This window comes from Falco punctatus (assembly GCF_963210335.1).
Source record: "Falco punctatus genome assembly, chromosome: 8".
NCBI classification, from domain to species: domain Eukaryota; kingdom Metazoa; phylum Chordata; class Aves; order Falconiformes; family Falconidae; genus Falco; species Falco punctatus.
The window spans coordinates 17,664,382-17,685,620 of NC_137588.1; the positions used below are offsets into that span (position 1 = coordinate 17,664,382).

General features: G+C 43.5%; 6 protein-coding genes across 43 annotated transcripts in view; all 6 read left to right on the plus strand.

The window, feature by feature from the left end:
* LOC308068900 (titin-like) overlaps window positions 1-21,239 on the plus strand; it is a 240,935-nt gene that overhangs the window by 50,263 nt on the left and 169,433 nt on the right. For 33 of the 38 annotated variants that reach the window (XM_080400329.1, XM_080400320.1, XM_080400321.1 and 30 more), the window contains 2 exons: window positions 4,782-5,060; window positions 20,497-20,778. In XM_080400329.1, the coding sequence (XP_080256455.1) occupies window positions 4,782-5,060; window positions 20,497-20,778 (561 nt within the window). Of the gene's footprint in view, window positions 1-4,781; window positions 5,061-6,172; window positions 6,737-20,496; window positions 20,779-21,239 lie in introns of all 38 variants that reach the window. The other 5 variants (XM_080400333.1, XM_080400350.1, XM_080400351.1 and 2 more) reach the window with 2 other exon arrangements.
* On the plus strand, window positions 87-4,774 carry LOC308068905 (titin-like). The gene has a single exon (XM_080400370.1). The coding sequence runs from the start codon at window positions 1,717-1,719 to the stop codon at window positions 4,141-4,143; it is 2,427 nt and encodes an 808-aa protein (XP_080256496.1). The 5' UTR covers window positions 87-1,716; the 3' UTR covers window positions 4,144-4,774.
* Window positions 6,825-8,740, plus strand: LOC308068915 (myosin light chain kinase, smooth muscle-like). The gene is made up of 3 exons (XM_080400417.1): window positions 6,825-7,521; window positions 7,620-7,898; window positions 8,267-8,740. The coding sequence occupies exons 1-3, from the start codon at window positions 7,017-7,019 to the stop codon at window positions 8,587-8,589; spliced, it is 1,107 nt and encodes a 368-aa protein (XP_080256543.1). The 5' UTR covers window positions 6,825-7,016; the 3' UTR covers window positions 8,590-8,740.
* Window positions 8,635-9,493, plus strand: LOC308068085 (myosin light chain kinase, smooth muscle-like; the record flags this gene model as incomplete). The annotated part of the gene is made up of 2 exons (XM_080398055.1): window positions 8,635-8,923; window positions 9,048-9,493. Coding segments are annotated over 2 exons (624 nt in total), but the record flags the coding sequence as incomplete, so codon positions are not given.
* LOC308068474 (titin-like) lies at window positions 9,608-18,056 on the plus strand (the record flags this gene model as incomplete). Its single annotated transcript, XM_080399181.1, has 19 exons — window positions 9,608-9,734; window positions 9,835-10,116; window positions 10,221-10,499; window positions 10,610-10,888; window positions 11,018-11,296; window positions 11,416-11,703; window positions 11,804-12,082; window positions 12,218-12,499; window positions 12,625-12,864; window positions 13,047-13,325; window positions 13,431-13,709; window positions 13,836-14,123; window positions 14,322-14,600; window positions 14,778-15,092; window positions 15,684-15,962; window positions 16,072-16,353; window positions 16,866-17,144; window positions 17,270-17,557; window positions 17,770-18,056. The coding sequence occupies 19 exons, from the start codon at window positions 9,608-9,610 to the stop codon at window positions 18,054-18,056; spliced, it is 5,190 nt and encodes a 1,729-aa protein (XP_080255307.1).
* On the plus strand, window positions 18,113-20,490 carry LOC308068911 (titin-like; the record flags this gene model as incomplete). Its single annotated transcript, XM_080400386.1, has 4 exons — window positions 18,113-18,428; window positions 18,531-18,809; window positions 18,914-19,201; window positions 19,334-20,490. 4 exons carry the CDS (start codon window positions 18,113-18,115, stop codon window positions 19,948-19,950), a joined length of 1,500 nt encoding a protein of 499 aa, XP_080256512.1. The 3' UTR covers window positions 19,951-20,490.

Below are 21,239 nucleotides of genomic sequence, written 5' to 3' on the forward strand. Positions count from 1 at the left end.
CTAAAATATGAAGTATTTCTATAGTTTTTCTGTCATAAATGCCCAGGAACACACAAAAGTACATTAAGTTTTGCCACACTCCTGTGTATAAAGCATTCTCATCTGTATTAGCACAGATTCCATTCTGCAATTTTAATACTTTATTATGGGCCCAATTCTACCACCCATTATCAAAATTCAGTAGCACATTTGTATTTCCAGGGAAACTGTCCTATTTTTTTAACAAGACTGGTAGGTTGTACTAAATAATGGTATAATTTTTATTCTTTTTTTTTAACCTAAGCATCTCTTCTCTGTATGCACTGTGCTATGTCATGTATATTATGGTATTTGTGGCAAGATTAATAATTGCTAAAACCAATGAGAAAGAATTGAGTATGGCATATTCTGTTCTTCTTTATAGTTGTTATTGGAGTGCAGCAAAAATTATCTCACAATGAGTTTTGGAATTTAAGGCACTGTAATTGAGAAGCTTATCGAGGTTCACTATTAGAGTGACTAGCACAAAATATCAACATCCACTCACACTTCTTTTAGTCTTTTTTTAACTCTCATATCTTTCCAATGTCAAATACTGTGGGCCTTAACTGAGCAAAGTTGACTCAGTGAAGACAACAGTATTTGGTTTGCAAAGGTTTTCTCTGCGCCGTGCTTTTCATGGATGGCTTGTTCTGTTCCTGGAAGTCTCAAATTTCCCTGATGTTTCTAGTGTCAAGTGTCTGCAAAAAATGGCATGTTCTGACATCTGCTTCCTCTCATTTTTAAACTACCAATAGAACAAAGGGGTCCAACCCACAAATGTCTAAATTCACAAAGGCAAGAAAAAACCCCAAACCTTAAAGTGCTCTGTCCTCTTTTTCTGGGGTATTGTGGGAGTTTTTAATAGACAACATTGTGACATGGAGGAGTTTAAAAGCAGAGATTTAAATCAGTGACATTAAATCAAGGATGCAAACTTGTGATTGTAGTAATAATAGTGTTGTAAGCATACAAGTCTAATGGCAAAAAACAGGACAAAGCTGGTAAGGAAGAGGTAGTATTTTAGTGTGTTAGACAAAAGAAAGAGTCAGAAGTTATACTAACTGCACCAGAAGAAAGGCTGGTATGCCAAAAAGTTTGTGGTGTTTTCCAATCCTAATTCTGGCATTCTGCTTCTTCTTGGTGTTCTGAATTAAACCAGGGTCTTAGCACTGCTCTGCTGTACCTGTTTCTATGAGTGTATGTACAAATATGTATGGCACGTACCAATTTAATTATATTTGTGAAATGCACCAATGTTTCTTGACTGTTACTTGCACTGTACACCCCGGGGGTATGCCTAACTGATACTGTGATGTCAGGTTTAAAGAGACTTATTGATCCAGATGGGAAGTTCATGAGTAACCTGATACCACAGCATGTCTTGCCGGTTTTAGCAGGTGTATATTTGACAGAAAGAGGACCTGATGTTCATTGTTAACTGCTGTATACTATTGAGAAAACCTCCAGATATACAGAAATAGTTGCACTAACACTGTTTATTGCTATCTACAAGTGTTCTCTTAAACATTCTAGTAAAACTAAACAATTTTTTCCCATACAGACATCGCTAGCTCTCTTATTGTGTCTTCTGAGGAAGGAAGAAGTGAAGGCTACAGGAGCGGCCTTCAGTTGCCTGATAGAGTGAAAATACTTGAATTTGAGCCTGAAACCCCAGTTTATTCCAGCAAAGCAAAGATGAACATGGGGGAGGAGGGGGGAGAAGCCCCTGTTTTCCTCAAACGGGTCTCAAATGTTGAAGTCTGGCAGGGAGATGTAGCTAGGCTCTCTGTAACTGTTACTGGCAGCCCCACACCCAAAGTCCAGTGGTTTTTTGACAGTATGAAGCTAACCCCATCCATGGACTGTAAGTTAGTATTTGCTGGCAATGACCACAGCCTCATCATCCCATATGCAGCTGTGCAGGATGAGGGTGAGTACACGTGCGTGGCCAGCAATGTACATGGTGAGACTGCATGCAGCGCCCACCTCCACGTGCGGCAGCGCACAGCAGGGGTCCCTTGCTTTGCCAGGGAGCCAGACAGTGTGCGGTGTGCACCAGGCTTCAGCGCTGTCTTTGAATACACCGTGGCTGGGGAGCCATGCCCTGATGTACTGTGGTTCAAGGGGAGTGAGCAGCTCTCCTCTGATGCACGTTGTTCTGTTGTTCATCACCCTGATGGCTCAGGCTCCCTGACGGTGCAGCAGTGCACAGAGGAGGACACCGGACTCTACACATGCAGGGCGGTGAATGTGCTGGGCGAAGCCACATGCTCTGCTGAGCTCCTTGTGCTGCCTGAGGAACATGCTGTATGCAGGCAGAGCCCAACCTTGCAGCACTCCGCAGTAGCAGAGGACCAAAGCCCCCTTTCCTATGAGGAGGCTGGCGATCTTCCTGCCATGGAAGGAGTGCTCAGCCTTGAGGCCATGAGGGAACCTCCAGCCCTCCTTCAGCTCCAGATGAGCCAAGCAGAGCATGTGCTGCCCAGGGAGGACATCTTGCCTAGCCTGCCACCAGCTTGCGAGGCTGCACAGAGTGTTGAGGAGATGCTCACCCAGGTGGCCACAACACAAAGGAGCAGCAGGCTTCTGGCAGAGTCACTGCAAACCCTCCCTGCTGGCCCCCAGGGTGTGATGCCTGCAGCAGTGAAGGAGACACAACTGCCAGGCTGCCTTGGGACTGTAGCTGCGCAGATACTCTTGCCCAAAGAGCAAGTAATTTGCAAGGCAGCAGAGCAAAAGGCTGCTCTGAAGACAGAGGCTTCTCAAGTCCTTCTACAAGTGTCAAGCACCACTGAGAGCCATGCCACAGATGGTGAGCACATCCAGATCCTTGAGGACTTCCAGGCAACACAAGGTGACCTGCAAACTGAACCGAGATTTCCCTCTGAATTGGCCTTCACTGAGGGCCAAGCTGTCCCCCTGGAGAACATTTCTTCCCTGGAAGCAGCAGAGGAAGATTTTGCTGCAAGAATCCGTGAGGGACAGGCTGTGAGATTTCCCTTGCTGCTAGAAAACCAGCCCCTCGAGGAGGAACATATTGTCAATCTTGCCAGCCCGCTTAGACAGTATCCAAGGGAAGAGAGACAGCCCCATGAAAAAATGTATGCTCACCAGCTCCAGCTAAGCCAAATCCTCAACAGTGAGAGCCAGCTTGCTGCTCAGATCCCCAAGAGCAGCAACTTAGACATAAAGCTTCAAATTAGAAATGCACTAAAAGCTGCAGTGGTAAGTGAGGAAAACCTCTTGTTTTCAGAATGGTTGGCTGATAAGGAAAATGTTGAAGTACAGACAATAAACATCACCGAGGAACACAAACACACCCTATGCACCTATGTTGTGACCGCAGGAGGACTTAGTCCCATAGAAATCCCAGTCCCCTTGGGAGAAGTCAGCATTCAGACAACTGACCAGCAAATGGTCTTGAAGGAGGCTTTCTATTCTCTTATTTGTGAAGAAAAACACCTCTGGACAGATGAAAAGTCCGAAGCATTGCCAGTCCATTCCAGTTCACTTCTTTCAGGAAAAACAAGTGATGAAACATCTTTGCTGAAGCCCCAGCAGGCTGAAAGGACTACGGAGGCAGAAATACCCCTGGAGCAGCCTTTGTCTGCACAAGTAGTCAACACTGTCACTGGGCATGGTCAAATCAAGGATGTGGGTGCAGCTGCAGCCTCTGCTGACGTAACCTCCACAGGTGTTCCCATCGAGACATCCACAGAAATACTGAAAAGGAGGGAGAAAAGGGAAGAAATACATGAGCAAGAGGGTAGAGAGTGTCTGGAAACTAGACCTAGGAAGCCAGAGGATGATCTGGGCAAAGAGAGTTATCCCATCATACACAGCAAACTGGTTGACACTGTTGTGGAGGAAGGGGAGAGTGTCAGTCTGGTGTCTGTCATAACAAATGTCAGAGAGGTAAACTGGTACTTTGAGGGTAAACTGGTGTCTTCAGGCGACAAATTCAAGTGTTTGCAAGATCAGGACGCTTACACACTAATAATAAGCAAAGTGTGTGGGGAGATTCACCAAGGAGAGTACACCTGTGAGGCGCTGAGTCAAGGTGGAAAAAGATCAACAGCAGCAAAACTCACAGTTATTAAAAGAGGTTGGATTATGGGATAAATGCTGCCTTTGTAATACACTACTAATGAAAATGCCCTACGATGTGTCTGTATTTTTGGATACAGATACAGTATTAATATCATCATGACACTAATCAGAAGGCCCCCTTTCTCTTTGGATTTATGGTCTCCTTTTACCACATTGCAAAGTCTCCCACTTCCCTCACCTCAGTCTTTGGCCAGGAACTTTGTTGCTTCCTATTCTCATCACACAAACATGGTCAGGACAAGCTGTATCTCAGTCCTAACCATTTCTCCCATTGTTGCCTGTGAAGTGGACCTGCTGTTCTCACAGCTGCACCCCCTCTCACTCTTTAGAGTCATTGCAGTTTCAACACAATTTCTCATTCACACCATTTCTCACAGCTTCAGGATAGTGTGGTGTATGTTTGTATTGCATTGTTATTGTGCATCACTATTATTGCACATTGTTTTTCCAGTGTCACTGCTGTGTTTCCTGATGTCAGTATGCACCATAACACTGTCTGTCTGCTAAGCCTGGTACTGCTTTCAATTCTTATATTTTTTCTTTTGCAGTCACTTTATGTGGATTGCAAGTAAATCACTTCCCCCTTCCCCAGTCAGTCACTTCACTGTTACTTTCTGGAATGTCAGCTTCCTCTCTGCTTCTGATTTCAGTTGCACCGATCCTGAGGAGAAGGCTCGAACCTCTGGAGGTGGCTGTAAATCACGTGGCCAAATTTACCTGTGAGGTAGAGACTGCTCCCAACGTCAAATTCCAGTGGTACAAAGCCGGCAGAGAGATATACGATGGGGACAAATACTCCATTCGTAGCTCCAACTACCTCTCCATGCTAGAGATCCCGAGGCCTCAGGTTGTTGACTGTGGAGAGTATAGCTGTAAGGCTTCCAACCAGCATGGCAGTGTAAGCTCTACAGCCCTTTTAACAGTAACTGGTAAGTACAGACTTCCAAGCGCTATGCCACAACATATCTTGGTATATTGTAATGCTTTCACTGCTATACTTACACATGTGTATGGTAGGGCTCTTGATTGCCGTTGTTGTAATAATCCATACCTAATTTTGGAGGTGCAAGTATACAGAAGAAACACTTTTTGAGAATGCTGCTTTTATGTGCTTTCTGTACCTAGAAAAGGGAATCAGTATGAAAAGTTTCAGAAGGGAAGAAAGAAGGGGGAAAGAGAAAGCAGGAGGAACTAGACTGTCAACCAAATAGAATTGCTTTGTGAATACATTCTTGAAGAAGGTTTATTTAAATTTCAGGCAACAAGAAAACATACACTTTAAATCTGATTTCTTTGGTGTAATAGTCACTGTGTGATTATCCTAGCACTCTGTGTTTATCCTGCACTTATACTTGTGAGGCAGGGCAGGCTATGCAGCTACACATACCTGAACGTGTGTGTGTCATGGCCAGAGGGAAACTCTGTGTGATTAGGGGTGTAGATCTTGTTAAACAAACAAAAAAGGATTTAAAGCTGTTTCGATTTACAAACTTTTTTGTCTCTTGAAAGCTATACAATTCTTTTTTTTCTTTTTTTTTTTTTTTTTTTTTCTCCTTAAAAAAACCCAACAGTATCTTCTGGGCTTTTAGCGCTTGTTATTTTTTTACTCTGACTTTTCTCTTTGTTGGAGGAGTCTTTATGTGGTCTTTGCTAAGTGTCAGATGCTAGAGACTAAAGAAAGATGAACAAACTGTAAAATGCTTGCAAACTTGTCCATCTTGAGGGAACGGTGTGCAAACATGTCAGTCTTGGGGGAGGAAGTTCTGGCTTTCGGTTTATTTTCCTTTATTTTGTACATTGCTTCAGAGATTCAAAATGCCTTCAAGCTCTGGAGCAATATACAGACCCAAGAAGTACAAACCCAAAAGCTAAAGTTCATCATCTTTAACATGTCTTATCTTCTTTACTGATGACTTCTTTTGCTTAAGAGCGTCCAGTGACAAACTGGCCCCCCTTGCTCTCTGTCCCTGGCAAATGTGGGGAAAGACCATAAGCCCTGGTCCTCACCTCTCGATAACATTTTAACACTTTTGTTTTGCAGAAGCACTTCCACCAACGTTTCTTACCAGACCTGAATCTATCACTACTTTTGTGGGCAAAAATGCCAAGTTCCTGTGTACTGTTTCGGGCACTCCAGTCATCGACATCGCCTGGCAGAAAGATGGCACAACCATTTCACCTTCAGACCACCACAAGATCTCCAAAGTGGAAAATAAACATGTATTAGAAATCTCCTCTGTCACCACCAGTGACAGAGGGGTTTACACTTGCAAAGCTTCCAACAGGTTTGGGGCTGACATTTGCCAGGCTGAAATGGCCATTATAGACAAGCCTCACTTCATTAAAGTTTTGCAGTCAGTGCAGTCAGCAGTCAATAAAAAAATACGTCTCGAATGTCAGGTAGATGAAGACAGGAAAGTAACAGTAGGGTGGACAAAGGACGGAAACAGGATCCCTCCAGGCAAAGATTATAAAATTTTCTTTGAAGACAAAATAGCCTCACTTGAGATTCCCCTGGCTAAGCTCAAGGATTCAGGCCATTATATGTGCACTGCCTCAAATGAGGCAGGAAGCAGCTCCTCTTCTGCCAGCGTCACTGTTAGAGGTAAGATAGTCCTACATGCTGTTTACCTTCGCTCTTCTTGGGGTCCCCATTTCTTCTTTTGCAGGCAAAAGATTTCTTTGGGCTGAAATCACACTTTGAACTCTTCTCAGACCTGCCATCAGGTGTCCATTCACCTCTTGTTTCCCCTGCTGCCTTCAGGTGCACTGTGTTGCTTCAATATTTCTTTCACCAGCCAGATCCAAGAATTGCTCCTGCATGCAGGGGAGAGATGGATGGAGAGGGCAACAGAAACCACAAGAACTGTAGCTGAGCAAACATTATGTTGATCTTTTCTGAAGTCATGCTTTGTTCTTGCACTAGCAACCAATCTTTCAAAGCTTTGTATTTCAGCCTTTTCTTCCCCTCCTCTTCCCCTCCTCTTCCCCTCCTCTTCCCCTCCTCTTCCCCTCCTCTTCCCCTCCTCTTCCCCTCCTCTTCCCCTCCTCTTCCCCTCCTCTTCCCCTCCTCTTCCCCTCCTCTTCCCCTCCTCGTTCCCTTTTCAGAACCACCATCCTTTGTGAAGAAGGTCGATCCGTCTTACTTACTGACCCCAGGTGACTCTGCACGCCTTCAATGCAAAATCAAAGGGTCTCCTGAAATCCAGGTTACTTGGTTCAAGAACAATAAGGAAATCCGTGAAAGCAACACACAGAGGATGTCCTTTGTCAATTCTGTGGCTGTGTTAGATATTTTGGATATGAAAGTTGATGACAGTGGGAGCTACTCATGTGAAGCTGTAAATGAAGTTGGAAGTGACAGCTGCACCACTGAAGTAGTTGTCAAAGGTCTGTTCTTGCTGCTGCCAGTCACATTCTTGAGAAAAGCCTTCCCTTCTTTTTTTGGGGGGACATGGTTGACTAATTCTTTCTCGCTGCTTTTATAGAGCCTCCGTCTTTCATCCGAACGCTTGAACCAGCAGAGGTAGTGAAGGGAACAAACACCGTTCTTCAGTGTGAGGTTGCTGGGACTGGACCATTTGAGATTAGCTGGTACAAAGACAAGAAACAGATTCGCAGTAGTAAAAAATACAGGTTGACCTCTCAGAAAGCTGTTATTTCTCTGGAGGTGTCCTCATTTAATAGTGCGGATGTCGGTGAATATGAATGTGTGATAGCTAACGAAGTCGGGAAGTGCATGTGCAGTGCAACATACATCTTGAAAGGTCAGTGGGAGAGAGAAAACTCCACTTACTGAAGAGATTGGCAAACGCCTCTCATTTCTTAAAATGTCTTTTCCTTGGATTTGTGGGTGGCTAGGGAGGGTGAGGAGGGAAAGTATCTTCTTCTCTTAAAATTCTACATATATCTTAATACTTATCTGTCATCAAAACTGTGAATTTGAAGGACATTGAACTTAAAGGGCCATGCATTAGCTCCCAGCTGGGGAATGCAGCCCTTCTTGCCTGCTTTTTAGCTGAACTGCGCCATGTAGTGCACATACCGTCTAATAAAACTGTCTTTAAGCAGCAGATTTCATGGGATGGTGTCACAGCAGCTGAGTATTTCTTTTTGCCTCTTTTCTTTGAACCAGAACCTCCATCTTTTGTTAAGAAAATTGAAAATGTCACAGCTCTGGCTGGAGATAGTATTACGTTACAGGCTGTGGTAAAAGGGTCAGAGCCTATTTCTGTGATGTGGATGAAGGGCAAAGACATTATTCAAGATGATAACAAAGTGAGAGTGACATTTGAACATGGTCTAGCAATGCTGCAAATGACTGGTGTCCAGCTGAGCTCTGGTGGCAAATACACTTGTGTGGCTGAGAATGATGCAGGAAGTCAATCTTGCTTTGGTGAACTAGCAGTGAAAGGTCAGTGGAAGAGTGCTGTGATCCCTGCATTGTCTCCCACCTGAGAGGAAGAGCAATTTCCTTTTGTCTTTTAACACCAGATATTTAATTCTGTTGTAGAACCGGCCAAAATCATTGAAAAAACTGAAATGATCCAGGTAACAGCAGGGGAACCAGCCATTTTGGAATTCACTGTCACAGGCACTCCAGAGCTAAAAACCAAATGGTTCAAAGATGGAAGGCCACTACCAGCCAGCAAAAAATATAGGATCAGCTTTAAAAATAACGTTGCCCAGCTAAAGTTTTATGCCACCGAAATGCAGGACAGTGGCGAGTACACCTTTGAAATATCCAATGATGTGGGCATCAGCTCTTGTACTACCAGCTTCACTGTGCTAGGTTGGTACTGACTCTTAACAAAGAGCCCTACTATTCTGCTCTGAGTCCAACAGGGCCAGAAGCAGAACTGCATGCCTATTTTGCTCATGTGTTTGTTTGTTTCCCTTTTCTTCACTCTCAACAGATCGCACTCTCCCTCCCTTCTTTACTAAACCACTGAAGAATATTGACAGCATCATTAGCACCTCGTGCCGCCTAGATTGCAAAATTTCAGGCTCTCTTCCAATGACCGTCTCTTGGTTTAAGCAGGACACTGAGATCACTTCAAGTGCAAAATACACAGTGTATTTTGCAGAAGGCTCTGCATCTTTGGAAATAAAACACCTGGATGCAAGTGATGCTGGGGTCTACATTTGCAGAGCCACAAACTCTGCTGGTAGCAAAGAGAGCAGTAGCACTTTGTTTATAAAAGGTTTGGCAATTTATTTCACATTTATTGGAGTTCTACTTTTCATGTGATAATACTTTTCTTCCCTAAAGTGCAGGCCATGTGTCTTACTCTTGACAATTGTTTCCTTTCAATGCAATCTAGAGCCACCCAGCTTCATTGTAGAACCACAGTCCCAAGATGTACTGCCTGCATCAACTGTACGTTTCAAAGGCACATTTAAAGGCACAACACCACTGACTGTGAAATGGTTTAAAGGTGATGCTGAGCTGGCGACAGGAGGAGCCTGCTACATTATGACAGAAGCATTAGCAAGTTACTTGGAGCTTTATGCAGTCAAACCAACAGACTCAGGAAAATACACCTGCAAAGTCTCAAATGTAGCTGGTTCAGTAACATGCAGTGCAAACTTGTTTGTAAAAGGTTTGCATTCTTACTCTCTTTCAAACTTTCAGCTGCTGGATTGACCCAGTGGCACTCTTTCCTGCTTTCTTTGTCCTGAACACTTTTCTTAAATCCACAGAACCTGCTGCCTTCAAGGAGAAGCTAGAGCCAACCTATCTGGTAAAGAAAGGTGGATATGCTGAGCTGAGCTGTGAAGTCACTGGTACTCCTGAGATTAAAATCACATGGTTCAAGGATGATAGAGAGCTGAAAGCGAGTGACAAATACAGGATGTCTTTTGCAAAATCCTTGGCAATACTCCAAATTACAGAAGTTGAGACTGAAGACAGTGGGGAATACATTTGTGAGGCCAAAAATGATGCTGGAAAAGATATTTGCAGTAGCATTGTTACAATCAAAGGTGTGTGTGACATCCAGCCACAGAGTGTCTTTTAAACTCAGTGCAGTTTTAAAGGCTTCCAAAATATGATTAATACAAACTTTACTTTCTCTTTTGCACTGTAGAGTCACCTTATTTTAGCAAGGAGTTTCAATCCATGGAAGTCTTGAAGGATTCTGATGTGGTTTTGGAGTGTGAGGTGCTTGGCACACCTCCATTTGAAGTCTTTTGGGTGAAAGATGATAAACCTGTGCGGAGCAGTAAGAAGCACAGAATAAGCATTGAGAAAGCTTTGATTAGCCTCCACGTTTTCAGGTTTGATGCTTCTGATGTTGGCGAGTATCAGTGTAGAGTAACCAATGATGTTGGAAGCTGCCTTTGCAGTTCGGAGGTCAAACTGAAAGGTTAGTGCAAGGTGCAGAACACCACTGGCATGCTCTTATCCCAGTGTCATTTCCATACCACGCTGTCATGCACCAGACCCCCACTGACATAGCCACTTTCTTTCTGCTAGAGCCCCCACAGTTCTTGAAGAGGATAGAAAACATCAGTTCTCTTCGAGGGGGCACGGTCGTGTTTCAGGCCACTGTTAAAGGCTCCTTGCCCATCACTGTGTCCTGGCTGAAAGACAATGATGAAGTGATCGAAGACAACAATATCAAAATGACCTTTGTGAACAATGTTGCCACTCTTCTGGTGAGGTCTATTGAACTGAAACACGATGGGAAGTATTTCTGTCAGGCTAAAAATGAGGCAGGAATTCAGAGGTGTTCTGCTCTGCTGACTGTCAAAGGTTGGTCCTACCCTGAGGGCTTGCAGTGATCTCAGATGGTTCCCTTACAATTTTTGTGGATGCCCTTAACACTCTGTTTCCTTGTTTTTTGTGGATGCCCTTAACACTCTGTTTCCTTGTTTACAACAGAGCCTGCTACAATTGTGGACAAGGCCGTGTCAATAGATGTGACTGAAGGAGACCCAGCAACCTTGCAGTGTAAATTTTCGGGAACAAAACATATTACAGCCAAATGGTTCAAAGATGGCAAGGAACTGACATTAGGCCCAAAATATAAGATCAGTGTTACAGATACTGTCTCAGTCCTGAAGGTGCTTTATGCAGAAAAGAAAGATAGCGGGGAATACATTTTTGAGGTTCACAATGATGTTGGGAGCAGTAGCTGTTCTGCCAGCATTAATGTCCTAGGTGTGTATAGGCTTTCTTTTAACATTCTTTTTACATACAGAATCTTTTTTTCTTCAGCTGACATCTGCCACAATCAAGGCTGAATTTCATACTTTGTCTTTTTACTCTGTCTTGGATAGATCTCATTATACCACCTAAATTCACCAAAAAGCTCAAGAAAATGGACAGCATAAAGGGGTCTTTTGTCCACCTGGAGTGCATCGTGTCTGGTTCACATCCTATAAGTATCCAGTGGTACAAGGACGGCCAAGAAATAACAGCAAGTGAAAAGCACAAATACTCTTTCCATGATAATACTGCATTTTTGGAAATCAATAATCTGGAAGGCACAGACAGTGGCTCTTACACCTGTGAAGCAACAAATAAGGCAGGAAGCAACCAGTGCAGTGGGTTCTTAACGGTCAAAGGTTTGAGCTCCTTCTTCGTCTTGTGTTAGGTTTCTAATTCATAATTTTGGAATCCCTGTATCTCCAAGTAATCCTCTTTCTTCCTTTTCACATGTTATAGAACCGCCGTATTTTGTGGAAAAACCCCAGTCCCAAGAGGTTGTGCCCAATGCTAGGGTTCAGTTCAAAGCACTGGTGAAAGGATCTACACCTCTGCAGATAAAGTGGTTTAAAGACAGCCAGGAGCTCCTCTCTGGAGCCAATAGATCTGTCTGGAAGGATGACACATCTAGTGTACTGGAGCTCTTCTCAGCTAGGACATCTGACTCCGGGAACTACACTTGCCAGATAAGCAATGATGTGGGGACTGCAACGTGCAAAGCGGCTTTGTTTGTAAAAGGTGTGCGACCTAATGTTCTTATCTTTGTAGTTCTGATTTTTCTGTGCAGTTTTGGGGGAGGGGGTAGGAAACCCTTGTATTTCTTTAAACCACCTTGAGTATTATAAAGACTCACCTTTTCTGTCCATCTTCTAGAGCCCCCCAGATTTATTCAGATGCCAACTTCTGTAGTAGCCTTGCGTGAAGGACAGTCCACCACTTTTGAGTGCCAGGTAGTAGGCACACCAGAGATCCACGTCACATGGTACCTGGATGGGAATGAAGTGACTGACCAAGCTAAGTATGGCATCTCCTTCATAGATGGTTTAGCCACTTTGAAAGTCACTCAGGCCAGAGTGTTGGATAGTGGGATTTATGTTTGTGAAGCCCACAATGATGCAGGTAGTGAGAGCTGCAGCGTCGAACTGAAAGTAAAAGGTTCGTTTTTAACATCTTATCATCCAGCTATGCCACACAGCTGGGGTGATAGAGCGGGGGAGACTTCTTCTCCCCTCAAAAGCTTTCAAGGTTACTGTCTGCTTTCCCCTCATTCTTCTTTGTAGAGCCTCCAGCGTTTGTTCGAGAGTTGAGTCCCACCGAGGTAGTGAAGGGTTTGGAGGCCACACTCGAGTGTGAGGTGACTGGTACTCCTCCATTTGAGGTGAAGTGGCTGAAGAACAATAAGGAGATGTTCAGCAGCAAGAAATACGCCATCTCCACCAAAGAATCAGTATTTACTCTTAATGTGACTAACTGTGATGCCTCAGATGTTGGTGAATATCAGTGTATTGTATCAAATGAAGGTGGGAGCTGTTCTTGCAGCACAAGGCTCAGCTTGAAAGGTCAGTCCTGTAGGAAGCATACCCGAAATATTTCATCCCCTAGCTAAACTGTAGTGTCTAGGGTGACTTCACATGGTCTCTCTTTCCCCTCTTCCCTTTCCATGACTTCTCTTCCAAACAACAAACAAAACCTCACATCACAGAACCACCATCATTCATCAAGAAGCTGGAGAACGTCACTAGCATTTTGAAAGGTACTGCAGTCTTCCAGTGCGTCATAGCAGGTGCTCAACCCTTATCTGTGTCATGGATAAAAGATGAGAAAGTACTGGAAGATGATGAGCACCACCAGATTACCTTTGAGAACAACGTGGCCACACTGAAACTTACCAGTGTTGACCTCAGCCATAGAGGGAGATACACGTGCCAGGCAAAGAATGAGTCTGGTTTGGAGAAGTGCTTTGCTTTGCTTTTTGTACAAGGTGTGTACAAGGTGTAACCCTTTAAGCTCATCCTTGATAAGTATTTGGAAAGTCAGTCCCCTATCTGTGTAGCTAACTGCCATTTTTATACACTTTATACCTCAGAGCCTGCACGGATCATAGAAAAGGCTAAATCACTTAAAGTCACTGAAAGAGACCCCGTGACTTTGGAGTGTACTGTGGCTGGGACACCAGAGCTCCGAATAAGATGGTACAAAGATGGCAAACAGCTCCTGCCCAGTAGATACTACACAATGAGCTTTGAAAACAACGTGGCCAGTTTCAGGATTGAGCCTGTATCAAAGGAGGATAGTGGTACATACAGTTTTAAGGTTGAAAATGACTTCGGAAGTAACACCTGTGAAGCTGTTCTGACTGTGCTAGGTTTGTATTGTCATTTGGCAAATTCGCCAGTCCAGCAGAGAGGGAGTGAAAAAATAACAATATATGTTTGTGAAAGATAAGCAAGAAGGTAACCAGTATGGTTTTGCCATTTTTTCTGTTGGACAGATCAATCAATTCCTCCTGCATTTATCAAAAAGCTAACCAAAAAGGATACTGTTCTGGGATCTTCTATCCAAATGGAGTGCAAAGTCTCTGGGTCACTCCCTATTACTGCAAAATGGTTTAAGGATGGAAAAGAGATAACTGACAGTGCAAAATATAGAAGCCTGTGCCATGAGAACACTATGTCACTCGAGATTGCTAATCTAGAGCTGGAAGACAGTGGAAATTATACATGCAGTGTCTCTAATGTTGCTGGGAATGATTCTTGCAGTGCTGTCCTGACTGTGAAAGGTTTGAAACTCTTTTACTACTACTTCTTATTTGTGATAGATGCTGGGAAAATGTCTTAAATCTTATGGTAACATGCCACTCTTACACCTCTTAATATGAATGCTGAAAACTTGGTCTCCATGCTTACCTCACTGATTTTCTTCATTCTTCAGCATTTGTGATGTAACTGAGTATTTCTTTTTTTCTTAAAAACTGCAGAACCACCAAGCTTCTTAGTAAAGCCTGAAAGCCAGCAAGTCATCCCAGAGTCCACAGTGGAGTTTAAGGCCGTACTAAAAGGAACACCACCCTTTAAAGTAAAGTGGTTCAAAGAAGACTTAGAACTTGTATCTGGTCCAACTTGTTTCATTGGGATTGAAGGGTCAACTGGGTTCTTAACCCTCTATTCAGTGGATACTTCTAGGAGTGGGCACTACACTTGCCACGTTTCAAATGACGTTGGCAGTGACTCTTGCACTACAACATTGATGGTAACAGGTGTGCAACCTTTCTTGTTGTGTTGCAGTCTTTTCATCTATTTCTTTTCTTTCTTTTTTTTGCCAAGCCCACCTCAGTGATCTTTGATATATCGCCAAGTGAATTCCTTACCCTGTGTTTGCAACCCACAGTTGTTTGGCTCTTTTCCCTTGTCTTTTCTTTCCAGTGTTAATTCAGACCTTTCTGACCCCACTTTTTTTGGTTTTTTAGAACCACCCAAGTTTGCTAAGAAGCTAGAGGTGGCAAAAGTAGTCAAGCAGGGTGACTCAGCCCGGCTTGAGTGCAAAGTAAGTGGATCTCCTGAGATGAAAGTGGTGTGGTTCAGGAATGACCATGAAATTGTTGCCAGTGAAAAATTCCGGACATCATTCATTGACTCTGTGGCTGTGCTTGAAATGAATCATCTCAGCACTGATGAGAGTGGTGACTACATCTGTGAAGCTCACAACCCCGCCGGCAAGGCCAGTTGTAGTACCAAAGTCACAGTGAAAGGTTAGCTGTCCTTTTGTTCTCTGACTCCATCCTATTTTTCGCTGGTGGTTTTACCCCTTGGGAATCTTCAGGAACATTAGATTTGTTTATCATTTCAGGACTGTCTTTTTTTTCATGTCATATTTGTTCCTTGATGCCCCCTCTGCCAGTGCCTACACAAAAGAGATGTTCTTAATGCAGACGAGTCCTAAGCTAGGTGTTTGCCAGTTCTATGATTGTCAACATCCAAGACATATATCATAGTGGAAATTGCTGTATAAAGAAGCTGAAATACAAAGAAAAACAGACCCAAACTGATCAGTGTCGGTTTTACACCCTGTATTTGACACTATTACCAGCTAAATGAGACCCGTATCCTCTTTGCCAAGGGTCACCCCTCCATTTACCTTTTATACAGAGAAGCTAAAAGCTCTGAATGCTTACCTACCTGCAAGATCATTTCATAATGTGCCCAGAAAATGAGGAAAGTCCTTGCCCATTCTGTTGGTTTTCTCAGCAGTCTTGTTGTGTAGAAGCAGGTGTCAGTAAACTGTTTGTTGGCTAAATAACTCCAGACTCCTTTCTAAAAATGTTCCTTTCTTCCCTTGTTAGAACCTCCTGTCTTTAGCAGGAAGCCTTCTCCAGAAGACATGCTCAAAGGAACTGAGGTTAGCCTGGAATGCGAGATTTCAGGAACACCACCATTTGATGTAACCTGGTACAAAGACAGGAGACAAATCCGCAGTAGTAAGAAGTATAAGGTTACAGCCAAAAATTACCATACAAGCGTTCACATTCTCAATGTTGAAGCTGCAGATGTTGGTGAATATCAGTGCAAAGCACAGAATGATGTAGGAAGTGACACTTGTTTTTGCACTGTGAAGCTGAAAGGTAAAGTATTGGCACAATATGCCTTCTGCAGTGCTCCCAATGGTACTGCATTGCTCTTCTTTACTTAGATACTGTGAGTACTTACTGTAACTGCATATTTCTTCTTCAGAGCCACCAAAATTCTTGACTAAAATAAACAGCGTGACTGTTGTGGTTGGTGAACCAGTAGAGTTACAAGCAAGAGTGGAGGGCTCCCAGCCAATTTCTGTGCAGTGGCTTAAAGACAAAGATGAAATTATTAGAGAAAGTGAAAACACGAAGATCACATTTATGGAAAATATTGCAACTTTACAATTTTTGCGCACAGAGACAAGCAGTGCTGGAAAATACATCTGTCAGATCAGAAATGATGCTGGAAGTCGCGAGTGCATGGCTACCTTAACTATTCTAGGTTGGTAAAAAGCACAAGTTCATAAACCACTTTTTTAAAATCAGGAACTTGGCTAATTAGTACTAGCTGTGTGCTTTGCTTATGTCCCTGAGTTCAAAACAATCAAAACAGAGAATTTTTGTGTTCCCAACAAGCAGTAATCAGGTTCCTTATTTCCAGTTGTCTGGGCATAAAGGTGGAAGAAACCACAGGCCTCTACAGCGTGATGGGATACAGTTGACTGCATTTCTAAGTCCTCTTCTGCTCACACCTGCTTGGAGAGGGACAGAAAGTTGCTTTTTTTCTCCTAGGAGCTTAAAAAAATTTTTACTTCAGTTTGGAGAGCATCTGAAATCTTCAGTTTAGGGTAGAATAAAGGGTGGAAAAAACAGAGCTGAAAAAATTCCCCAGTCCAGCAAACTGAGATATCCTTAGTATCAAATGTGTAAGCCCCATCTCATAGTGCTATAATAATTACAGTTAGTACTGACCAAATCCTGTTTTCACTACACATTACCCATCTTTCCTTCCAGAGCCTGCAGTCATTGTAGAGAAAGCAGAGCCAACAAGAGTTACTATAGGAGACACCTGTACTTTGGAGTGCAAAGTGGCAGGCACGCCAGAGCTTTCCACTGGGTGGTTCAAGGATGGCAAAGAGCTGACCAGCAGCCAAAAATACAGAATTACATTCCTCAATAAAGTATCTACGCTTAAAATTATGGATGCAGAAAAGGAAGATGGTGGATTGTACACTTTTGCAGTGCAGAACGACGTGGGGAAGAGCAGTTGTACAGCATCAGTTGATGTTTTAGGTTGGTTGGGCAGCTTGTCTTCTGTCTTTTACAAAAACTTTGGTTCAGTTATATTCTCTTTTCTTTCTTCACTTCCTTCCCTCCTTTTCTCTCTAACCATGGATTTATTATGTTTTCTTATGCAGATCGAATCATTCCTCCTTCTTTCACAAGAAAATTAAAGGAAACCCCTTGTGTCCTGGGTTCCTCAGCATTGCTGGAATGCAAGGTGTCGGGTTCACCTCCTATTTCTGTTACCTGGTTCCGAAATGGACTTAAGTTAGTTAATGGGGAAAAACATCAAATCTCCTTTTCAGATAACCTATGTATTTTAGAAGTGAATTCACTAAGTGACTCAGATACTGGAACTTACACCTGCAAAGCTACCAACGTAGCTGGTTCAGATGAATGCAGTGCTGTATTGACTGTACAAGGTCAGTATATGATGGTCAGAAAGCCCTCTGAGCTATTCTTTTCTCTTTCTCTTTCTCTTTTGAAATTGCCTATGGTCTTTTGTAAATATACTCAGGAACAATTATTGACTGGAAAATAGAGATTTTGTTCTTTATCTTCAGTTGGTGTATGGAAATACCAGGGTTATGCTGTAGCAACCTGTCTTACCTCTCTTTTTCTCTTGTGTGTTTAGAACCACCTTCTTTTGAGACAACACCAGAGCCTCTGGATGTCTTGCCAGGCACAAGCATCACTTTTACATGTGTTATCAGAGGAACTCCTCCTTTTAAGGTGAACTGGTTTAGAGGGGCCAATGAGCTTGTGCCAGGGGACAAATGCAATATCTACTTAGAGGACTCCACTGTCGAGCTTGAGCTATTTGACGTAACTCCTCTCCAAAGCGGAGAGTACACTTGTCTTGTCACTAATGATGCTGGCAGGGCAAATTGTACAACACGCCTTACAGTAAAAGGTTTGTGAAGATAGCGTCTCTCTATTTACCTTAAAATATTGTTTCCTTCCCTCCATTTGCCCTTATGTTCTCAACATTTGTGACTTCTTACCTTTCAATAGAGCCAGCTGTCTTTGTGAAGAAACTGAGCGATCAGTATGTGGAGCCTGGCAAGCCCATTATCCTGGAGGGCACTTACACTGGCAGCCTGCCCATCTCTGTAACATGGAAGAAGAATGGCCACACTATCGCTCAGTCTCAGAGGTGTAGCATCACCACCACAGAGAAATCTTGCATCCTGGAAATACTTGACAGCACCAAAGAAGATGCAGGAGGATACACTTGCCATGTTGAAAATGAGGCAGGAAAAGATGTTTGTGAGGCTGTAGTCTCTACCCTAGGTGTGTGCTCACTTTGGTTCTTTTTCTTCCCTGTGCTTTCAAGTGTATGCTTACCAAGGCCTGGCACTATAATGAGTCTTTCTAATTGCTTCTCTATTTTAGAACCTCCCTATTTTGTTACACACCTGGAACCTCTTGAGGTGTCAGTTGGGGATTATACAACGTTGCAATGCCGTGTTGCTGGAACACCAGAAATCACTGTGTCTTGGTACAAAGGTGATAGCAAGCTCAGGTCTACTCCTGAGTACAAAGTGTTCTTTAAAGACAATGTTGCTACACTTACTTTCAACAAAGTGGTTAGCAACGACAGTGGAGAATATATCTGCAAGGCAGAAAACAGTGTAGGAACTGCATCTACAAAGGCTCTCTTATCAGTTCAAGGTGATGATTTTATATTAGTTTTCTACAAATTCTTTTTCTCTTGCAAAACTATAAAAAAAAATTGCTTCCTGGGGTATATTTATCCTTTACTTGCTTTCTTCTAGAACGCAAACGGCCACCTTCCTTTGCAAGAAAATTAAAGGACATCGAGCACCCTGTTGGTTTACCCCTTAAATTTATGTGTCGTCTCAATGGCTCAGAACCTATTACTGTGACTTGGCATAAAGATGGTGTGCTGCTAAGTGATGACCACAATCTGCACACATCCTTTGTAGATAATGTTGCAGTGCTGCAGCTGGTGCGAACTGAGATGAATCACACTGGGCAGTACTCCTGCACAGCCAGCAATGCTGTAGGCACTGCCACCTCAAGTGCTAGGCTCACAGTGGCAGGTGTGTTGGCTTACAAAACTTTTGCCTGGATCACGGGCTCCTCCTTCCCATTTCACGCATGTGATGGTACCTGGGTGTTGGATCAGCTTTTTCATGAGGTCTAAGTGTTATGTGGTTTTCTTGTGTTTCTAGAACCCAAGCAAGCACCAGTCTTTGACACCAAACCAGAATCTATTGATGTGCCTTTTGGAGAAAGTGCTGACTTTGAATGCCATGTTACTGGAGCCCAGCCAATACACATCACCTGGTCCAAGGATGGCCGGGAGATCCGAACTGGAGGAAACTTCAATATTACATTTGTAGCCAACATAGCTCACCTTCGAGTGCTCAGAGTTGGTAAAGGAGATTCTGGCCAATACACTTGCCAAGCTAGTAATGAAGCTGGGAAAGACTTTTGCTCAGCCCAACTCAGTGTCAAAGGTATTAAGGTTAAGTTGCCTTCATTTGTGTGTTCTCTTTTTCTTGGGTTAAGAGAACTCTTTGTTACTGAGTCTCATCTTCCACCCTTTACAGTCTGGAGATACATAGAAAGTAGCTTTCTGGAAAGCAGACATATACCGTGTAGTGAGCTTTTCCTATCATACTGTGTGGCACTAGAAGCCTTGTGTGCCCACAAAATCTCCAAGGGGAATGATCCTCTTGTGAAACTGTCTGGAGAGTTTCACTCACCCTGCATTTTACTTTGTCATTATTGCTTAAGCTACAATCACAGTGGTATTCATACACAGCAATTACTATATGGAAAATGATATGGTAAATAGAACTACCTTGCATTTGTAGGCCAGCATTGGTGGCTCAGATTTGCTGAAGGTTTTCAACTGAATCGCTGATTTAATCTAGATAATGAATCACTTAAGTTCTTCATGCAGAAATATGTTTTAAAGATGTGTAAGCAAGTGAAACTATCCCTACCGTGTTTCTGCTGCGTCTGGGAATGAAGGGCTTGTCAAATCTTTCATGCTGGCCTGGGAATATTTTTGTGCCTCAAATGTAACAGCAAAATTTCCCTTGAGTGGAGCAGTCATTCTTCTTGTGGTTTTTACAGCTCCAGGTGTCTGACGCAGCAGGCTCCAGAGTTAGCAGAACATAGTTTTAGTTGTCTTTGCCTTCTTTTCTCTGTCTTGCATCTTTCCTTGAGAGGAAACTCTTGCTGGAGATGTAGCCAGCTGCTGTAGCAAGCTTATTTTGTTGTGCCCCAATACTCTTGTGCTCCCCATAAGTCTTGCTCAACGCTGTAGATTTTACATGGCAAACAGATATACAGTCACTCTTTACATACTTACTCTGTTCTGTAGAACCTCCCAAGTTCGTCAAGAAGCCTGAAGCTCTACGGTTTGTGAAGCAAGGGGACACAGTGCAACTTGAATGTAAAATCAGTGGCACACCAGAGATCAGAACCATGTGGTACAAAAATGATCAGGCACTCCAGGCAAGCGACAGGCTCCACGTGTCCTTTGTAGACTCCATGGCAATGCTAACCATCTTGGATGCCAACACTGAAGATGCCGGCGATTACATATGTGAAGCCCATAACTCTGCTGGCACAGCCAGCTGCAGCACTTCAGTCACAGTCAAAGGTTAGCAGCATGGCTCCACACACCACTAGAATCCCTGGTTTCCAGGCCCAGTCCCAGCAGCACATCCCCCTGGACAGGGAGCTGCTGCTATGGCAGTTGGTGGCTGCTGGGGCAGTGTCTCTCCAGGTGCTCTCACATTCAAATACCTCTGTGTTTAAGCAGCGGAGACCAAGCAGGAAATTGTGGTGGGTGTTCAGCACTGTGCAGCCATTCCCTTCTCTTCCCATTTAAACCAGTTGCAAGCTGAATAAGGCAAGCTTGTCAGACCACAAGGGCAGCATGAACTAGAGTGGAACACCAGCCATGGTGGGGGAGCTGGGTGTATTTTGCAGCCATCCCTCTACCTCCTCTTTATACGCAGTGATCCTGACAGGAATGAAATTTAAGACGGAAGAGGAGGCTGTGTTGCTAAGTCTTGCTGATGGTAGCTTTAAAGACTGGGAAGAGGTGGGGGAAGCTGG

Coding starts and splice junctions, on each gene's coding strand:
- LOC308068915 (XM_080400417.1), top strand. CDS start 7,017: ATGTTGATCTTTTCTGAAGTCATGCTTTGTTCTTGCACTAGCAACCAA. Junction 7,522..7,619: donor CACTGAAGTAGTTGTCAAAG/GTCTGTTCTTGC, acceptor CTGCTTTTATAG/AGCCTCCGTCTTTCATCCGA. Junction 7,899..8,266: donor TGCAACATACATCTTGAAAG/GTCAGTGGGAGA, acceptor TCTTTGAACCAG/AACCTCCATCTTTTGTTAAG.
- LOC308068905 (XM_080400370.1), top strand. CDS start 1,717: ATGAACATGGGGGAGGAGGGGGGAGAAGCCCCTGTTTTCCTCAAACGG.